Here is a 19,488-nt window from a genome sequence, read left to right as displayed (position 1 = left end):
CTAGGAGACCAGAGTGCTTCTTCTTGTGAATAAACTAGAGGGGTTTCAACAATTTCTTACTGTGAACTATGGAAACTTGTACATCCCCTGAATACTTTAAGGAAAACAACTCTTGCCTGCAACAACAACGTGTTCAAGGTCTGTAGGATGAAGTTAGCACACCTAAGTCTGGCTGCAGACCAGAGTTCATATTTATCAGGAAAGCTGTCTGCTTCAGCATACTTCTAAGCCTTTCTCCCCTGCATTACAGCTGGCAGTGCCACAAAAAGCAGGCTGGTGGTCCCCAGCCCCTCCTACCACGGCAGCATTACATCAGCACACCAACACCCAGCTGAATCAGCATTCTCATCCCTGGCAGGCTCAAGGAGTCACAGAAGCATGCCAGCACCAAGCCCTTGTTGGCAGAGAGAGCTGGGTGAGTCGGAATGCTTCTCCCGCCCCATCCCCATGCTCAGGTGAGATTAGTGATACTAAATCTCCACAGCACCAAGGAGCTGTGTCCCAGCTTGACACGGCAGTGACCTACTTTGCACAAGTGCCCAACACCCGCAGCTCCCTCTGAAGTCAAAAGACAAGGACACACACCGGTTTTGAAATGGCAGCGCATGCTTTAAACAGAGGAAGCCGGTGACAGCCTAGGGCCAGCTGTGCACATTAGGAGAATCCCATTTAGCTCCATGTGGAGAACTGAGGGCACTCAGTACTATGGATATGTGTCTGTTTGAATGTGTCTGCTGATTCTACCCATTTGCTGCCAGCACAGATGGAAACTCATCTCCTCTTTGTAGCTCACCTGCATCAGATGTACACATTCTTGGGTAGCAAATGCTGCTGCTCATTTAACTTCCACCTGCCTCGACAGGTGTATTCCTTTACAGAATAAAAGTGTGTATTATTCCAATGTAGCTGTCTTGTAAAGAGATACAGGCCCAACCTACTAAGGTTCCCTAGTAAGGAATCAGAAGAAGCAAATAAGACCAGTAGACAACACACACTGGGTAACTCACTTGACTCCAACTAGGAGTCAGAAGAGAAAATACACATATAGATGATGCACACTGAAAAGAAATTAATTCTGCAGACCATGTCAAGTTCAGATAGTCTTAGTTAACCCACCTTGAGATTACTTGTTTCCCCATCTATGCCTTTCTTTTTGAGGAACCCCCATGTTCTGCATTATTACTTAGTTTTCATTTTATTCCTGAAAATAAGTGCAATTCAGGGCTATATCACGCACAGTTATGTCTGCAAGCTATAGCTGAAACCACTTCCACGGTCTTTAAAAATCAGATAAAACCACTGGTACCACACAAAGTACAGAGAGCAGGCCAAGCTCCTGCTTTGAAGGATTTACAGTTACAGAACCGCATGATACACTAAGGAACTCCTTAGAGTGGTGTTTAGCTGTTGTGTACGTTAAAGTCTAACTTCAGCATCGATGTGTCCAGCCATTAGCTAACGAACAGAGAACTGCCTCCACTGTGCTCCAGAATGACAGCCCTCCCCAGCCCAAACCAGCACCAGTAACAGTCCATCCTTCCAGCTACTCCTTGTTTCAAAGCATCTCTCTCATACAACCAATGCATATCACAAGCTGGTGAGCTCAGTCAAAACTCACTTATTTCCCTAAGAGACAGAATACATCTCCACAACCGGCCTTTGCAGTTTCCAGGAATCTCTCAAAGCCCTCCACATTCCAAGGCCATTAAACAACAGCCTTAACACTAACACCAGCAGACAGGTCCAAACAGGAAGGATCTGCAAAAACAGTGGTGTTGAGTGCCTTGTAAACTGTGCTCCAGCCATAGGTACCCTGAAGCCTCCAGGTTGGATTCCCAAGCTGCTCTTCCTTCCAAAGTTTTAATCTCTATATCTTCTAACTACAATTAAAATGCTAACACGGATGGGAAATGAAAGAAAGAACCATCAGTGAACATCTGCATGCCTAAAGAAAGAAAAGGCACGATCACAGCTTGTAGCACCTCAAAGACACCACAACCCAGCCCCATAAGCAAGCACTTTACCTTGGTAGTGCCTTTAAACTAAACAACCTGCGAGCCTCCAGATGCAACACTGTACCTCTTCCTTTGATGGAGTTACTCTGTAGCAGCAGCAAAGCTTGAGCAGAACAGAGTTCTTTGCTGGTTTCAGCAGCTAACTGGACTTAGATGGCCTTTGTTAGGGGTTGGAGCTCACTTGGAAACCATGGCTTGGATGAACTTAAGCCATCTCACATTGGCAGGGTTCACATATCTGACAACTGGCTGGAAACTAATGCATAAAAAGGACAGTGACAAGATGAGAGATACTGACAGAATTTGGGAAAGCTAACTGAAATAACAGCAGTCACTCTGCAGGATAACAGGCAGAGGGGGACGGTCCAAGATGACCCTTGGGAATGACAACACATCGGCCTTTGGAGCAGACAGCTGGGGACACAGTTACGAGCACCCAAGCTGTAAAGCAATTCTGGTTCAAATACTTATCCGTGTGCTCTGTAAGAAAAATAAGCTCGTGCTTTAAAGGCCGGCGCCTGGTAAGTTCAGCGCTGACACCGCTGAGGGCTGAATTCAGCCCGGACTCAGGACGAAGCGCAGGGGCCCCGAACACGGCTCCTTGGAACTCAGCTCAAGATCTTATCAACGAGATACGGTATTTTAAGCAGCTACCGAGAAACACGGAGCAGGGAAAGGGGAACTGGAAGCGCTGCTTCAGCCCAGTCCTGAGGCAAGGTCAAGCAGCGCTCCCCGCGCCGTGCCTGCAGCCCCCGCCGCAGCCCGCCCGCCCGCTACCTGTCCTCGGAGACGCTGATGACCCCGTCCTCCTTGGGCACGATCGCTGCCATATTCACCACCTCCTGAGAGCCCTCCACTTTGTTGAGCAGGAGGGGCTTGCGGGTAAGCGCTTTGGGCTGCGGCTCCGCCGCCATGGGCACCGCCGTTGAGGGAAGATCAGCCGTGCGGGTGCCGGGCAGCACCGCGCATCCCCCGGGCTGCCCGGGAAGCAGGAACCAACGCGGCGGCGGCACCGCCCCCGAGCCGGGCCCCCGAGGGGCGGGACGGGGCGGGGGGGCAATGGCGGCCGGAGGCGTAACCGTGTCGCAGCGCCCCCAGGAGCCGGGTCCGCCTGCGAGGGGTGGGGAACGGGTGGTGGGAAACGGTGGGACTCGCCCGGGTACGAGGATCGAATTGGTGGTGATGAGGTCTGCAGCAAAGCGGGGCTGCTCGTATGATGAAAGCAGGAATTCACCCTCAGAGCTCGTTCCTAAGGGAAACGCGACGGTGTGGGTGCCCCATCCCTTGAGGGGCTGAAGGCCAGGTTGCATGGGGCCCTGGGCAGCCTGAGCTGCTGGGTGGCACTGCCCATGGCATGGATGCTGGGACTTAGTGATGTTCTAGGTCCCTTCCAGCTTAAGCCACTCTATGATTTCAAGTGTAACGTTACATTTACCCACAGTAAAATGAAGAGTGGCAGTTCTCTAACAACAACAACAAAATAATAAGCCAAGCCAATAAAACAGTGCTCCTGCTTGTCAGCAGAAAAACTGAGGAGGCTTATGAGTTCAGTAGATAGGGATGTATTTGTTGTGTCAAGATTTGTAAAGCTGAAAACTAAGCTCCAGCTAACATTAATAAAGTGAATGTGTTATGCTAAACAAGCAAGCAGTACCTGCAAGAGCAGAGAGACACTGAAGCTCTGCTTGACTACACTATGTGGAGTTCACAAGTGTACTGTGGGGGGAAAGGTCTGGTAGGCAACAGATAATGGCTTGCAGGAAATGAATCTGCACTCTCAAGCTATTTCCCAGAGGATGTATGATAACATCAGATAACATCCCTTTCTCGCAATTCATAGAAGGGAAACTACTACCAGAGAAGCAGAGATACAGACCAGCCCTCCTACTATTGTGGATGACGTGGAGTTCTATGCTGGATCTATGGCCAGAAATGCTTGCCTTGCTACTTGATGAGATGTGCGAGGTATTCTTTGAAGGTGTTGATACAATGGACAATTTTCAGAATAGACACATATCTTAAAAATATCTTTTAAAACTGAAGTCTGAAGAAATCTGGCAAGCGCTGCTCCCTTTGTAGTTTGTTTGTATTCAAGACTTGGCACTATGCACTGTTCACTGATAAACAGGGGCTGACTGTATACAGAAGGCAGCATAGTGCAGGGGGACATGCAATGCTTTTTGCCCAACAGACTCTCAAGGAAGTGTGTAACGAGGAAAGGAGTGTCATAATAAGTGGAGACATGGTTCACAGAACCAGAACTAAAATATAGAATCATTCAGGTTGGAAAAGACCTTCAAGATCATCACATCCAACCACAACCTGACCAGACTACCCTAACTAACAACCCTCCACTAAATCATGTCCCTGAGCACAACATCCAAACAGTTTTTAAACACATCCAGGGATGGTGACTCAACCACCTCCCTGGGCAGCCTATTCCAGTGCTTAACTACCCTTTCTGTAAAGTTTTTCCTGATATCCAACCTAAACTTACCCTGGTGCAACTTGAGGCCATTTCCCCTCATCCTGTCACCTGTCACCAGTGAGAAGGGACCATCCCTGCTCTCACTGTAAGCACCTTTCAGGTACTGGAAGAGAGCAATAAGGTCTCCCCTCAGCCTCCTTTTCCCCAGACTAAACAGCCTTGGTTACTTTCTGCAGTTCCTCCTCTGAAACCAGTTCCAGAGCTTCTCTGGCACTCTGCTTTAAAAGTTGCTCTCTGGCTCCATCTTCTGTTTTATTTGCTGAGTTTCGTTTTTTCTTTTCTAGTTTTGGCATAGCAGAGTGAGATTTTACTGAGTTTTATAAACTATATTTGTTTTAAAAGGTAGGTAATTGCTTCTAGTGTGACTGTTGTGACCACAAGGTGAGCGGGTGGTACATAGGGACATGGCCCTTTCCAAGCTCTATCCTTAGCCCTGGTTTTAGATGCTTGTTTCTGCAAGGTTGTTACTTCTGCTAGAACCAGAGGGAAGCGCACAGCCCCAAAAGCAGTATCTACCCTTGTGACATAATGGTAACTCTACTGCAAAACGGAGATCATGTCATGATCTGACAACACAGTGACACCTTGCAAACCTTTCAGCTACAACTGTCAAGCTTTGGGGCCACCAAGTAGGAGTGGGACAACTTTAATGAACAGCTTGGCTTTTGTGGGTACTAACAAAAACAGTCCTTTACTAAAGTGCCAAGCAATTATACATGAGTAATATTTATAATACCAGGAACAAGCTTTTCATAGAGAAAAATAATAATTTTATGTTGATTCCATTTTAGGCCAAAACGCATGCCACTCTGAGCCACGAAGTAAACTGATGGCAGTTGCTCTCACTCCGCAAGAGGGACGAGTGTGCGAGAGAAGCTGCACTTTTCCTGATTCAGTGCTTAGATTCAAAACTGCTCCATTGACAGCGAGCCAGATTTCAGTTTCTGAGGCCTCTTCCTCAATCAACCATGCAGAACCATAGGGCTTGGACACACAAAAGGTAAAAACACTTGGCAACAAGTAGAGGCACCTCTCAGTAGCCGTTGAATGCAGCAGTGGCCTACTCCTGCCCGTCATTTTAGTAGTGCGTGGGGATAGGACTAGGGGTAATGGGATGAAAGTACAGCATAGGAAGTTCCGCACGAATGTGCACAAGAACTTCTTTACAGTGAGGGTGATGGAGCACTGGAACAGGCTGCCCAGGGAGGTGGTGGAGTCTCCTTCTCTGGAGATATTCAAGACCCGTCTGGACGCCTACCTGTGTGACGTGGTGTAGGGAGCCTGCTTTGGCAGGGGGGTTGGACTCGATGAACTCTAGAGGTCCCTTCCAACCCCTACAGTTCTGTGATTCTGTGATTTTCTACTCTGTTGGTAAACTAAATGTTTTATCACTTTATGCTTCATGGGATTTTCTGATTCTTCAGAACTTGTAGCTCTACACAACTGCAAAAAATTGTCCCTAAAATCCTCTCCTTTGCAGTTGCCTTGTTTTGTCAGCAGCGCTAACCTTCATGAGATAGTTACTAAAATAATTCATTTCAGATGCTACATCATTCTTAGAAGCACATGGGAAATAGATATAGATCCATTGTTTATATAGAAAGGCAAACAAATATAGCAAATAAAAGTAGGATAACAAATCCTACTTGTTTGTTATGACAGTCATTAGTTTTATGTGGGCATTCAGAGAGTGGGGACCTATCAGAAATCAATTGTGCTGCATGTAGAAGTCCTGAAGAAAAAAAATAAAGATTAGCTTTAAAACACGTGCAAGGCACTGTGCATTGCACCTCACTGAGAAGAAGTACACTAATTTTTAGCTGCCGTGCAATTGCTGTAGGCTTTGTAACTGACTGTGAACATGTGAGAACAAAAAAGTGATGCTGTGTCAGTGTGTGGGCTGCAAATGAGAACTCCTGGCTCATGCATTTTGCCCCATAAGCAGTTCTGGCATTGTATGCAGTCTTATTGCTGTTTCCTTTGTCCTCACTGATCCAGCTATAGTATCACTCACATTTTGGGCTTCCAGCTTGGTGTAGTTTCTGAACCAGGGTAGGTGAACTTTCCCCTTTCGGTGGAACAGGATTCCATAAAATCATGGAAGCTGAAGTGTACTCAGGAGCTTGTCACTCAGTACAATAGGGCTGTCTGAGGAGCTAAAAAATTCTTTTTTGAATCCCAGATAGTTCAATTGATCTCATCTAATTCTGTGTAAATGTTATGAGTCACCTTCATTTTAGCAAGTAAATCAGCATTTCTGGCCCTCACTGAAGCAAGGAGTTTCTCAGTCTGTAAGCATATACTCACATTCCAGTAATGCTAGATGTAGATGGGCACTATTGTAGACAGTGTTGTGAAGCATTTAGTTCCTTGATTGCCTCATGGTTCTTCCTAATCAACATAATTTTTATTCTAGATATATTTCAGTCCAAGTATCTGATTGCCTTGAATATCTTGGAGTAAGTTCATAAGTTTATAGTCAGAATCTACAGAGTACACTTTGATTTTGAACTTACATCCATATCGAAGTAAGGTTTAGCTGAGGATATGATTTTGAGGAGAAGAATGGGTATGCAGGCGAGAAAATCTATGAAAACAGGAAAAAATACTTGTTATTTTTAAGACAGCAAATGCTCTAGAGACACGAGGCCACACATGTTTGAAAGGGAAAACCAATTATTCAGTTCTCATCTGTAACTTGATGACCTCCTTGTGTAAAAACACCATCTGACTATTACCTCTGTAAAGACTGAGGAACTGGTGAATGTCTATCTTGTACCTCTGAGAGCAAATGAGGAAAGTCCAAATGGGGGGAAAAAAAGCCCTGAGACTGACTGAAAAAAATCTTTTATGGTCTCACAAGTTTAGATTAGAAGCCTGATGTTGAGGCTAAATGGCACCAGAATAGCCTTTGAATTGTACGCTTGATATCAGCATGAGGGAATTTTCACACACAGGCTCTAAATCAGGTATCAGTGTCAACGAGGAAGGTGCTCAAAAGGATCCATACGAAGCCAGGTGGTGCTCTGAGGTTAAAAGAGCTCATCTGCTGTGTTAGATAAGTTCCCAGTAATAGGAGGGAACAAGACGATAGTTACTTTTTTACTGAACCATAGCAAGAAACACTGTAAGAAATGGCCATAAAGTGCTTGAATGAGAAGAACTTGGATAAAGGACAGTAATAATGAGCATGTAAATACGCTCAAGCTGTAATGAGTGAGTATTGGAAAAGGGTTTCCCAATTTGAAAAGCCACGTGACTATGCATGTATTCATGTATACGCTTAAACATGTTGAAAACATACAATGAAAATAAAAACTTTCCCCAACGCCAAAGAGCCTGAGGCTATATATGCAGCAACAAGTTTTGCTCCAGGACATGTCCACATCTATTGGTTCACAACACAGACCCTTTCTCTTTGTTTTTCAGACCTTGCCCTTTCAGTTTCAAGGCCAAACAGCATAGCACGCTGATATCACAGAACTAAGTTTTCATCTTCCTCCAATAAAACACAATTATACCGCACTGTCCATGGGGAACTGTCCATATTCCATGTTTTCTTCCAAGCCGTGTCCAGATAGCATTTAAGAGAGTCCTGAAAGTCGTAGCACCAAAACTGCCAGGCTACATGCTCACAATTCAGTTGTGAGTGCTCTACACAGCAGTGCCTGAGCATTGGCCTCTTTAGTTTACCAGCTGTACAGCAAAAGAAGGCAATGACAGCACCTTCTAATGGGATACAAACACTACAGAGCAACAGCAGATAACAAAGAAGAAAAATTGGCTCACCTCTCTGACAACCAGTGATAACTTGGAAAGAACACAGTCACTCTCTGGAGATATGCTGTTCCCTTGGCTGTCAACCCTTAAATGAGGGAGAGGAGGAGCAAACTCAGAGTCCACACCTTTCCATCACGCAGGTGCATTGCTTGCACCTGATCTCCCTGCAGTAGCCACAGCTTCTCACCTGGTGCTCAACCATTGGTCCAGGCTGTGACCTGGCAGTTCTGCTGCATCAGTGTAAATGTAGCTGATGATTTTTTTCCCCCTAGTTTTGGACCCTAACACAACAGTCTGGCTACAATGACCCTTATGCCATTAAGAGCAGGTGTCAGAAAGACATCTACTGAGCTTTTTTGCATGTGCAGTGGGGGTCCCAGGCAGCTGCTCAGGAGTCTGAGTGTTGTTTTCATGATGCCAAAGTCTCCACATTTTGTCATGAATACTTCCATGTTCTAACAGATAGAAAGGAGAGAAATATGTCAGTGTCTGGTGGTATGCAGATACCAGCAGTACAATGAGCACAACCCCCAGCGAGAAGCCAAAATCCAGATCCTCCCCAAGGGAAATCAATGTGATTTTGCACTAAAAGCTTAAAGGTAACAACCTTTTCATGTGCAGACAGTCCAGATTCTCTCCACTGGAACTGAAGAAGCAGAAAAACAGATGACAAGCTAGGACAACTTTTCTGTGTAGGGCTAGGTCCTAATCTGAATGGTGAGGTAGGAGGAGGGAACAGTTGTCCAGCTGCCATGCGATGTCACAGTGTGTGCGCATCACTACCCAGGGCTAATGATCTGGCTGCAATGCCTCAAAACCCTCCTGTAAGACTACACTTGAATATATGTAAAAGTGATGGCCAAAGATTTTCCTATTGTGGATTTCTTTAGCTACTTAACTCTTCCCCCAGCTTGAGGGTTGACACTGTCAGCTCTGGCTTGTTTCTGTAGCAGTGCTTTTTCTTTGAAACTATATTTTGATTCATTTCAGTGTACTTTATTCATGGGTTTTGTTTGTTTGTTTGTTTTAAACCAGAAAAAAAATGCAAGCATGCACATTTATATATGAAAACATACTTGTACATAAAGATTCAAAAGAGAATGAGGGAGGAATGGCACTTCTTCTAGGCAAGACAATTCTGAAGGGGAGATATATATACTTTTTATGCTTTATTTTTTAGGAAGCAGTGGCATGCTGCCCTAGTGCTGACTTGTAGGAGAAGAACTAAAAGTTCTTGGACCATCAGCAGCAAGAAATCACAGAGCCATATTTACAGAGGCCATTAATTGTCCAGACTGCTGGATAACACATTCTGATAAACACGGATCATGATAAGATTCTTGAATTATGCAGAGGATAATTTCACAATCCAGAAAACAGAGAATTCAAGCATAGAAAAAGCCATACAAGACATCTTACTGCCAGCTGGGGAGGAATTTGCAATAACATCAGAATTACAGGAAAGTTCAGTGCTAGTGACAGCGGTCTGCTGGATCACTCTGTGTGATAAGGAACAGCTTTAGACAGTGGTCACAATTACAGTTACATACTTCACAGAGTAACTGACATTGTGGCAAACTGGGCCATAGCAATTAGAGGAAAGCTGCGATAAAGCCAACTGGACAGAAATAAAGCCTGCAAATATCACAGTGAAAACTACTGTAAAACATGTTGCTACATGGGTAATAGATTTCAATATTGAAAAAAGGGACTTAGGAAATGATGAGAAGATGTAGCAATGGGAAAAAAATAAAATAAAAACGGCACTATGGTGGAAATAGGCTGGAGCATTCCAGATGATACATAATTAAAGCACAACAGATCTTAGCTCCTCTTCAAAAAGGAATATTGTCCCTTTCCCTCTAACTTAACTGTTCGGTAGAGGACCACAAGCGAGCCCAGTACTGCTGCCCTTTACTGTAATCAGGTTAAAGGGCTGTCACTTACCTCTGAAATGGAAACTCAAGTGATATCTGTCAACCTTTGGAAGTTTTGCTGGATCAGGAGTTACTTATTAGCTGCTGCTGAAGTCAAGCACGGAGCACAGCCAATCATCAGAAACACAGGGAGTGAAGACTTGTCAGGGCAAATGAGCAGTTTGGGCTCTTTTCTCTCAGCCAGCCGTGGAGAGCCACATTGAGTATCTAAGATAAAACATCGAGAAAAAGATACTGTAACTTTATTGGAGGAAAAAAGATGAGATAGAGAGGACCTGAAATAGAAGACATGAATGAAACATTGGTCAAGGAAAAGAAAATAAATTGGGGAAAAGAAAAATCACAGTACTGTGAAAAGGGATGCAATGTATGTTACATTTAAAAGCCCAGATCTGTCTCTTTTGCATTATTAACCTCCATCTTCCTTCAAGACCACAGTTAGGTAGATCAGTGGTAGCTGAATATTCACAGCTCTCGTAAACCAGTCAGACATGAACACATACAACAGTGTCAAGGCCCTCACAAAGCAGAAATAACAGCAAATAGAAATACCTCAGGGGATGGAAGGAGCAGGAGGATCTCAGGGAAAGCGTTACTCTCAAAGCACAACCAGTGTACACAATATGCTTTGCCAGAACTAGAGAAGTGTACGCTTAGCGTCAGTGTGAATTATGGGAAGGGATTTCTTGGACTTTTCATTTTGGATCAGTGTTTGGAAAATAACCATAAACTCTATATTGACTTTAAAATGGCTTACCAACAGGAAAATATTAGAACTGATCCTGAAGCGTTCAAGGCTTTCCGATTGCAACATCATGAAATTCAAAGCCATCTGCAACAACAAAAGAACCCATTACTGACCAAACAGTGCTGCTGGATGAAGACTGTTATTATGAAGAAAGGTTACACTTACAATTCAAGGTTCATTACAAGCCGGTGTCAACTCTCTTCTAAAATTTTCCTTGTGAGAAATGCTTTTGTGTTTTCATCTTGGTAAGATTTATCCTTTTATACTTTTCAAAGCAATGTTTTAAGTGTCTTTCCTTCGCATTTGGGATTTTTCTACAAGAAGTCACTTTCTGCACGTTGCTGCCAAGCAGATTTGCTCACTGTAGAATCTATTTGAATTAACTGTGCAAGACTTTGGACCTTTATAACAAGTAAGTTTTATATCAGGGCTTCAACATGCATCTAAAAGCAGAGACAAACCAATCTCCTTTTGTTTTAATTGTATCTTTTGAATATCATGCTCAACAAACAGTCCCAAGCATCTAACCAAAAGTGCTTTAAATCAGGGAATACAGACAAAAACATTTTTTTCCTCACATGAAAAGATGCTTTACTTTTTATCAGGTTTGTTTTATTCTAGAATACCCGTGTCTTTGCTTTATAGATGGCCTTTGTAGAGAGCTCCAATTACTTGATGAGATTTGATAAGTTTTCATTAATCACTAAGTGGCAAAAGTCAGACCAACAGGCATTTATTCCATTTGACACCAGTCACACCAGCTGTTTCAGTGAGAGCAACCAAATACATCTTTCTTTTGCAGCGCATTTTGCTTTGGGGCAAAAGATGGCAATGCATAACAATCACATTTTGAGTAAAGGCTGGATAATAAACTTGTACCGCACGGCACTACTGTAAAGAAAGAACTCCTAGCTCTCAAATACTGAATACAGGTGTGGTACTTCAGTGGGAAACATATTAGAGATGAATGTTTAATTCTGCCTTCTAGTTTACTATGACAGTGCCGATTACATTGGCCATTCAAAATAAATAAAACAGACCTCATTGTTTTGCCTCCCTGCAAAGTGCTTGTAGAATATTTTTAGCTGTAACCACTCCATGCTCCAAGCCGACTGTAGCTGGAATTGGTGTCCCTACACCACTTGATTAGTTGGATAAATTCTGCACGCCCATGTCTGGGATCCATGGCAATAGAGTTACGTTGCTATGCTATGAAATGTGCAGGAGGGTGCAACCCTTCAGAAGGGATATGATTTCCGTGGCTACTGAAACTTTGCAATGCAGGCAAGAAAGAATGCTTAAGGCAACAAACAAAAGAAGTCACTGGAATGGTGACAAGTAGGATCGCTCAGGTCAGTGGGTATAGGCAGAGCACTGACCTCTTGAGGAAACAGCTACCTGAAAATTGGTAAAGAATTATGATGTGGGCAAATATTATCCTAATTCTGTACTGGACATTCTGAGGAGAGGGCACTTGGCAGCAGTGTGTGTAACATGTATTTGTGTGAAGAGCTGAATTAACCCATCATACGTACAGGAGCTTTTAACCAGGGCTGGAAAAGTGAGAAAACTAAAAGTCAGGATGCTAACTAAAAGCTAAAAAGCAGAGATTTCTGTAAGCAATCCCTCACAGACTATCTGACATATGTAACTATTGTTTTAATTAATATTTTATTAATATTATTATTCTGGCCGTACTGATGACAGGATTTCTTTTTTCCCCTGGCATAATAAGCAAAAGACTCCTCAGACCCGTTGTTTTTGTGAATGCAGAAAACTCTTCCTGTTTTCATGGCCTGGGGAGAGAAGGGAAGATGAGAAGTCTGTACCTGTATTTTCCCCTAGGAGCTGTGGTACCATCAGGAATCAAGTGGACTGCTGCTATCAGCATCTCAAAGACAGAGAATGAATTCAAGAAAAAAAAGGTAAAAATACTTTGCTTTCACATGCCAGAAAGTGTTTTCTCTTCTCTTCAGGTTTTGTCACTGCTAGCTGAATTACCCAAGAGAATAAATGTAAAGGCTTGGAGCTGTGACAGGCTTTTGTTCTTGACCAGGATCCTACCTGAAGTGAAAGGAGCAATGTTGCACATCAGGAAGGACATGTTAAGACTGTAAATCGACTAGAATTCTACTGCCTTATTAGAACCGTAATCTTGAAATGTTTGTTTCAAGCAGTTTTCTCCGTGTTAAATTTAACGTTTCTCTAAAGTGCCAAGTACAACAGGTCCTGCTCTGTTAAACACTGTTAAAAACATATGAAGACAACAAATAGCCCTTTCAATCTAAGGCCAGTAATACCAAAGGAAGATATCAAATAAACAGTCTAATATGATTTTACCTTTCTCTTCTATTCAGGTGCCCTAAAACCTTTCCATAGTTAATTGACTGACTTCCGCTGTCACAGCACAGATGGTCCTCAAAGAGATTAGTTTTTCCTCAGAAAATAATCTTACTCTGCACTCCCATCACAACTCACTCTTGAAAAGCTTAAGTATTTCACAAATATTCATGAACTTCATCTCTTGGTGCCCACATTTGGTCTGGGCAGTTGGAAAACAAACTATTTCAAACTACCCTAACCCCAATTTCCTTGGAAGTCCACATTAACTATTCTAACCCTGGATGGCACACTGCTGTTCTCTGTGCTTCCAACTATTGAGCCAGGAAACAGCAAGGGATTTGGATGAATGAAGTAGTGGTGGGGAATACAAAAACCCTTAGGAAGCTTCAAGAGCTGTCCTCTGGGCTTCCCGATCCACGGGCACTGAAAACGAAATTGTGTTTGAAAATGGGCCAAGAGAAGCCAGAATGCAACTTCTTTTAGGGGTCATCATTCTGCAGAGTGGTGTAGTCTTGCTGTGCTGTGAAAGCCAAAGTACAGGCTTCTAAAAGGTGCTAGACAGTCTCCAAGGCAGACAGCTGCCTCTGCAAATTTTAGAAGGATAGGCATTCTTGGTCAAAGTCCTGGAATAGAGATTAAAAAAATTGAGATCAAATTATCTTAATGTCACCTTTCAGAAAAAAAAAAATGTTAGGGATAAGATCTTATCTGAGCCCAGTCTTCTCTATAGCTCTATAGCTCTATAGCTACCTGAATTACAGTTTCTCTTTGGGAACAATTTTGAAGAAGAGGGGAAAAAAAGAAGTGAGGTAATATAAGTTTGCATGTAGTCGAGTTCAAGACGAGTGGAAAATGGTGTTTTATGTATGAATAAAGCAAATAAACCAAATGCACAGAGCTTGGCTAAAGGAAGACCAAAGGGAATCTGAGGGGTATAATTTTGCCCACCATGCAGAAGGGCTGAAATCAAAGAAAGATGCATCTGTTTTCAGTGATAGAGTTTCACACTCTCTTGCTGCTCAGCTGCATCAGCTGTATCAGTAATAAGCACTAATACCGCTCAGTTTTGTTCCTTCATAGCAAGTCCCTTGTACTGATTTATAAATGTGGCTCTGATGGCAGCACTAGCCATTATGGCTCTCACATCAAGAGGCTGATACACGCTTAGGCTTGGGTTGATTATCTTTCTTTGAAAGAATCTTTCTCGATATTAATCAAATTGGCCAGCTCCCAGCAGAAAAGTAATGCCTGCCACAGACAACACAAAACTATCCTTCATTCTGCCCTATAGGGGATCTAATATGGATCTAATATCACATGCACAGAAAGAACTCAATGTTCCAAATGGCTTCAAAGATAATAGCAAAAAGAAAGCATGTACAGAATTCATAAAGCGTTTCTGCTTGTATAAATCCCATTGGAGCTGCGTGAGTTTTGTCTGTGGGATTCTTTTATCAGTGATGATCTGTGGGTTGAGGAAACTGGGATAGAATAAGCCCAGATGCTCCAGTCCCACCTTCTTCTCATGCTGGTAAGGAAAACACGACGTACCTACTGCTTCCACATTTAAAGTCAGTGCAGAGTTCTTGCTGTTTTATGACTGACTCTACTGCTAAGAGTTAATAGGTCTTTCCTTCCCTACCCCCACGCACACTCTTTCACTTACTGGCAACAAAACTAAAAATTCCAAATGACCTTCCAGGCCTTGCACAGAGTCTCCATGTCTCAGGCTGCCTTTCATGTTTTCCTGGTATGGCAAGTATTCTAAAATTCCTTACTTTTTTATTATTAGTAGTAGTATTTTTCCCCTGCACTTTGGAGGAGGCGACCTCCCTGAAGTTTTCCATGTAAAAGATGCTCTTTCATTAAAAGACAGTCAATGAAAAATCATAGATACACAAATAGGAGGGAAGATGGCATGTCTGAAGGAATGTGCCTGTGTAAGAGATTTAAAAGGAAGCCAATTAAGAGGCCAACATCATGCAATCACTCAACTTGACTCCCAAGTGAAGTTACTAATCCCAAGGCACGATTTGTTAAAGCAGCATTACGGCCTTTGCTTAACAACTTGAATCCCACCACCTCAGGGAGATGATCACCAGCCTCAAGGCAGGCAGTGCTGCTGACTTCAAGAGCTGCACACCTGACAGTCAGATAACTGTGGAGAGCTGAAGGGAAGGACATCTCATAATACAGCTGTGGACACAAAGAGACTGTGAGCCAAGTCTTTCCAGTAGTCCAGAGGTTTTAACTGCATAATGGAGCCTGGCATGCAGCTGATTCCAGAGCAATCCAGCAACGTGCCTTGGCAGCATCTTCTGGTTCACTTCTTCTAACAGCAGCGGTTCGGTTTACCAGTAGAACCCAGACTAGAACAGCCTTGCTGTTGGTCACAAGATACAGGACAGCTACTGGAGCTCTAAAAATGAATGGCTGGAAAGAAACAAGCAGCTTGGGAATCAGTGAGTACAAGCTTGGCCACACTTACCAGGTTGAGAAATATTCATGACACAGGCTGTTAGCACTGAAGAAACATAGTTGTCAAATTTCATTACCCCCCCCCCCACCACTCCAAATAAGAGAGTTTTGTCACTGATCTCATAGGACTTCTGCTGGAGATTCTTTAGTGGCTCCTAGCAGCGACCCAGGATAAAAGACAATATCCTCGACGCTGCCCCAGTGCCTCAGGATGGATGGCACAGGTCACAGGTGCCAGTAGGAAAGGCAAAATATCTATTCACAGGCACAAGGACACACCTGTAATGAAAATGTGATTCCACCTCTGTCTTTCCAACCTTCCTAGAAACTAAATGCTAATCTTCATTAGTCTTTAAAAAAGAAAAAAAAAAAAAAAGAAGCCCAAAACAGCTCTTGCCTAACAAGACAGAAATGTTGCCTGGAAGAATGAAATGATTCAAACCAGGACGCTGCCAATTTTATCTTAAGAAGTACAGTGGCTTCGTACCTTCTAGAGAACGGCTGTGGGAGCACATCAGCTGGATCAGGGGAAAACATCAGCCAGAAAGGAAGCAGCACAATCTCCTGAACAGATAATGCTAAGAAATGGCTCTGGAGTCAGCGCTCCAAGGCTGGGAGAGCAGGAACAGCACAGACACAATTGTGGGGAAAAACAAACAGAAACCTCCAAAGGACGGAGAGCTCAATCTTCAGCATTAATTGGCTGGAAAGACTCCACAACGATGTGATTTATAGTAAATTCGGAGTGCCTGAGCACGGATCAAAGGGACACAGCAGTGTTAATCTCTGCCTGCGCGTAGGGAAAAGGTCACAGTTAAGGGCAGCCCGTTTGTTTTTTTTTAATCTTTTTTTTTTTTTCACACCAAGTGAAACTGCAGAGCGGCTCTATGGGAATTCACCACACAACCAGCCCGGCCTCGCGGTGTCCCCTCACAGCCAGCGGGGCGGTCCGTGGCTCTGAACGCCTTTAGGACCCCACCAATGCCCTCCAAAATCAGGAGAGCACCGCCCTACACGCCTCGGGAGGCGATGAGCGCTAAGCAACGCCACGGGGTACGGCAGAACGGCGGCCTCGAGGGGCTGTGGGCTGATACGGGGCTGATATGGAGTCACCCCGCCGCCCCTCACCCCACCTCCACTGCGCATGCGCGGCGGCGCCGCTCCCCCCCACCCTCTCCCACAGCGGCTCCATCCCCCCCAACCCCGCCCTCCCCCGGCGATTTGAATATGCTAATGAGCGGCCTACCGAAGCCCTATGGCGGGGCCGGGAGGCGGTCACGTGGGGCGGGGACGTGTCCTAAGGGGGCGTGTCCCGACCTGCCCAGGCGCCCTTAAAAGCGGGCGGCGAGCGAGGAAGCGCCTCAGTCAGAGAGAGAAAGTGGCGGGGTGGGCGGGCTGCGGCCGGTCCGCCTGAAACTTCTGAGTAACATCAACAGGGGGAGGGGAGGGAGGGCGGCGGTGGAGGAGGACGGTGGTGGCGGGGGGGAAGGTTAGCAGCAGCGCAGCCCTCCCCGCCGCTCCCGCAGCACCCGGCCCGTGCCGGGCTGGGCAGGCCCCTCACACAAAGGAGGGCAGGGCAGGCAGCGCTGCCCCCTTCCCCCGCCTCGGCAGAGGGGCAGCGGGAGGCCCTTCCCGTGCACAGCACTCACAGCCACTCGCTCCTCTCCCGACCCCGGCTGCCTCTCCTCCTCCTCCTCCTCCTCCCCCTGCTCTCCCGTCTCCCTCCCGCCCGCTGTCCATGTAGCCGCCCGGCCGCCGGCCCCTCCGCACTATGCCCATCTTACTCTTCCTGATAGACACGTCCGCCTCCATGAACCAGCGGGCGTACCTCGGCACCAGCTATCTGGACATAGCCAAAGGCGCTGTAGAGACTTTCATGAAGGTACCGGCGCTGCCTGGCGAGAGGAGGCGAAAGCGAGCGAGATGGGGAGGGGGCGGCGGGGGGCTGCGGGCCGGGGGCGCGGGGGCTGCGGGAGAGACCGGGAGGGGGGTCGGGGAGGGAGGGGAGGGCAGTGCCGCGCCTGGAGGGGGGAGATCCGGCACCTCCTCTCGCCTCACCCTCCGCTTTGTCCCCGCGCCGCAGCTGCGGGCCCGGGACCCGGCCAGCCGCGGCGACAGGTACATGCTGGTCACTTTCGAGGAGCCTCCCTACGCCATCAAGGTAACCCCGCTCCCCCCTCCCTCCACCGCCGCCCCCCGGCCCTCCTTCCTGCCCCGCCGCACCGCCCCTTCAGTCGGGCCGGGCCGCGCGGCGCCGCGCACGCACGGCTTCGGGCAGCGGCGGCGGCGGCGCTGACATCAACATGGCCGACATTTTTTTTTATATATCCCCCGTGTGGTGTGTGTGTGTGAGCGGCAGGAACTGTGGGGGAGGTGTGCTCAACTTGGGAGAAGTGACAGCAACTCCGAGGAGAGTTCGGCGGGGAAGGGGAGGGAGGGGAGAACCCTCCGGGGCGGGGGCTGCGGGACGCGGGGGGGTATGGGGGGTGAACCCGCTGGGCATCGCCTCTGTGGGGTCGTGAGCCCGGTGTGTAGGATTCTTAGTGTGTGTGGCTTCGTCCCTTGTAAGAAATACTCGATGAACGCAGAGCATTTCATGCTCTTTCAGTCCGTCTTTTCAGGCTCTACGAAATGCTACTGAATGCTGGTAACTTCCGAGGTGTTCGTTTAGCGTTGAAGGGAGACGCTGTAGCCAACAGAAAAGCCCGATCCCGTAGGAGGTTCCCGTCCCGAGCTCATTCCACCAATAAGCCTTCTCGCGTTTCTCTTTTCAGGCTGGCTGGAAGGAAAACCATGCGACGTTCATGAATGAACTGAAAAACCTTCAGGCTGAAGGACTTACAACTCTTGGCCAGTCCCTAAGAACAGCTTTTGATTTATTAAACTTAAATAGATTAGTAACTGGCATAGACAACTATGGGCAGGTAGGTTGACTGGTAATAGGTGGAAAAATCATAAAACACACGTTTCCCGTGGTTGCCCAAAGTAGTGTCTTCATGAAGCACTCAATACAGGGGCTTCATAAAAAGCAAGCAGAGTTCAGACAGTCTGAAGAAGTGTAGGTACTAACTACAGTTCTGTACCCAGCTATTACCTCCTATTCTCCTCATTACTCTCTTTTTAAACTACTATGTAAGCTGCAGTTGACCTTCTCAGTTAAACTTTGTAGTGTTTTTTTTTGGTGACAAATTCCAGAACCTTAACTGATGAGCCCAATGAGGCCTTCAAAACATTGATTTCTGTATATAGTGCTGTATGATCAGTTACGTACAATTTGGGAGATGGGCTATTTTGTCTGACAGCACTAAAGCACCTAAAGTGCTAAGCTGAGCACATCTCTTTTAAAGCGTTATTTTCCAGTGAGTTTACTTCAACACTTCTCTGAATACCTCTCTTTTCATATTCATGTTTATAGTAGAACCTTAGGAAGCTCTGATTTTCAAATGCTTGTATGGCAGCTGTCCCTTTAAGGCAGAACTACTACTGGGAAGGTCCAGTGTTCCCTTGCTCAGTAGTATGACTTGCTACAAGCCCTTAACTCTAGGTTAAAATATGCACTTTAAGAAGCATACCCAATTCTTTGTGGCACTGGATCAGACCCTGGATTTGTTTTGCATAGAAGATGTTACCAGTACTGGGCAAAGTATACCCTGTATCTTTCACGTGGGATGTGCTAAAGTCAATCTCCCCTTTTCGTAT

General features: G+C 45.7%; 2 protein-coding genes and 1 long non-coding RNA gene across 4 annotated transcripts in view; 1 reads left to right on the top strand and 2 right to left on the bottom strand.

Moving 5' to 3' along the window:
• Positions 1–3,048, bottom strand: part of WDFY2 (WD repeat and FYVE domain containing 2) — a 49,659-nt gene extending 46,611 nt beyond the window's left edge. Inside the window, exon 1 of the mRNA XM_015851861.2 lies at positions 2,793–3,048. Within this exon, the coding sequence (XP_015707347.1) occupies positions 2,793–2,929 (137 nt within the window). The 5' untranslated portion in view covers positions 2,930–3,048. The remainder of the gene's footprint in view (positions 1–2,792) is intronic.
• A 3,843-nt stretch (positions 3,049–6,891) lies between these two features.
• Positions 6,892–16,911, bottom strand: LOC107308181. The gene is made up of 3 exons (XR_001552682.2): positions 10,978–16,911; positions 10,231–10,427; positions 6,892–8,738 (listed from the first exon to the last, which is right to left on the bottom strand). It is a non-coding gene; the product is annotated as an uncharacterized LOC107308181 (long non-coding RNA).
• Positions 16,912–17,162: 251 nt separating this feature from the next.
• The window catches only part of INTS6 (integrator complex subunit 6), a 37,890-nt gene continuing 35,564 nt past the window's right edge, over positions 17,163–19,488 (top strand). For both annotated transcript variants that reach the window (XM_015851860.2, XM_015851859.2), the window contains exons 1-3: positions 17,163–17,671; positions 17,873–17,950; positions 18,564–18,713. In XM_015851860.2, coding sequence (XP_015707346.1) covers positions 17,561–17,671; positions 17,873–17,950; positions 18,564–18,713 — 339 coding nt within the window. In that variant the 5' untranslated portion in view covers positions 17,163–17,560. The remainder of the gene's footprint in view (positions 17,672–17,872; positions 17,951–18,563; positions 18,714–19,488) is intronic.

The sequence above is a fragment of the Coturnix japonica genome, chromosome 1 (assembly GCF_001577835.2).
Source record: "Coturnix japonica isolate 7356 chromosome 1, Coturnix japonica 2.1, whole genome shotgun sequence".
NCBI lineage: Eukaryota > Metazoa > Chordata > Aves > Galliformes > Phasianidae > Coturnix > Coturnix japonica.
The sequence above is the reverse complement of the archived record's forward strand: the minus strand, read 5'-3'. Positions and strand labels throughout refer to the sequence as shown.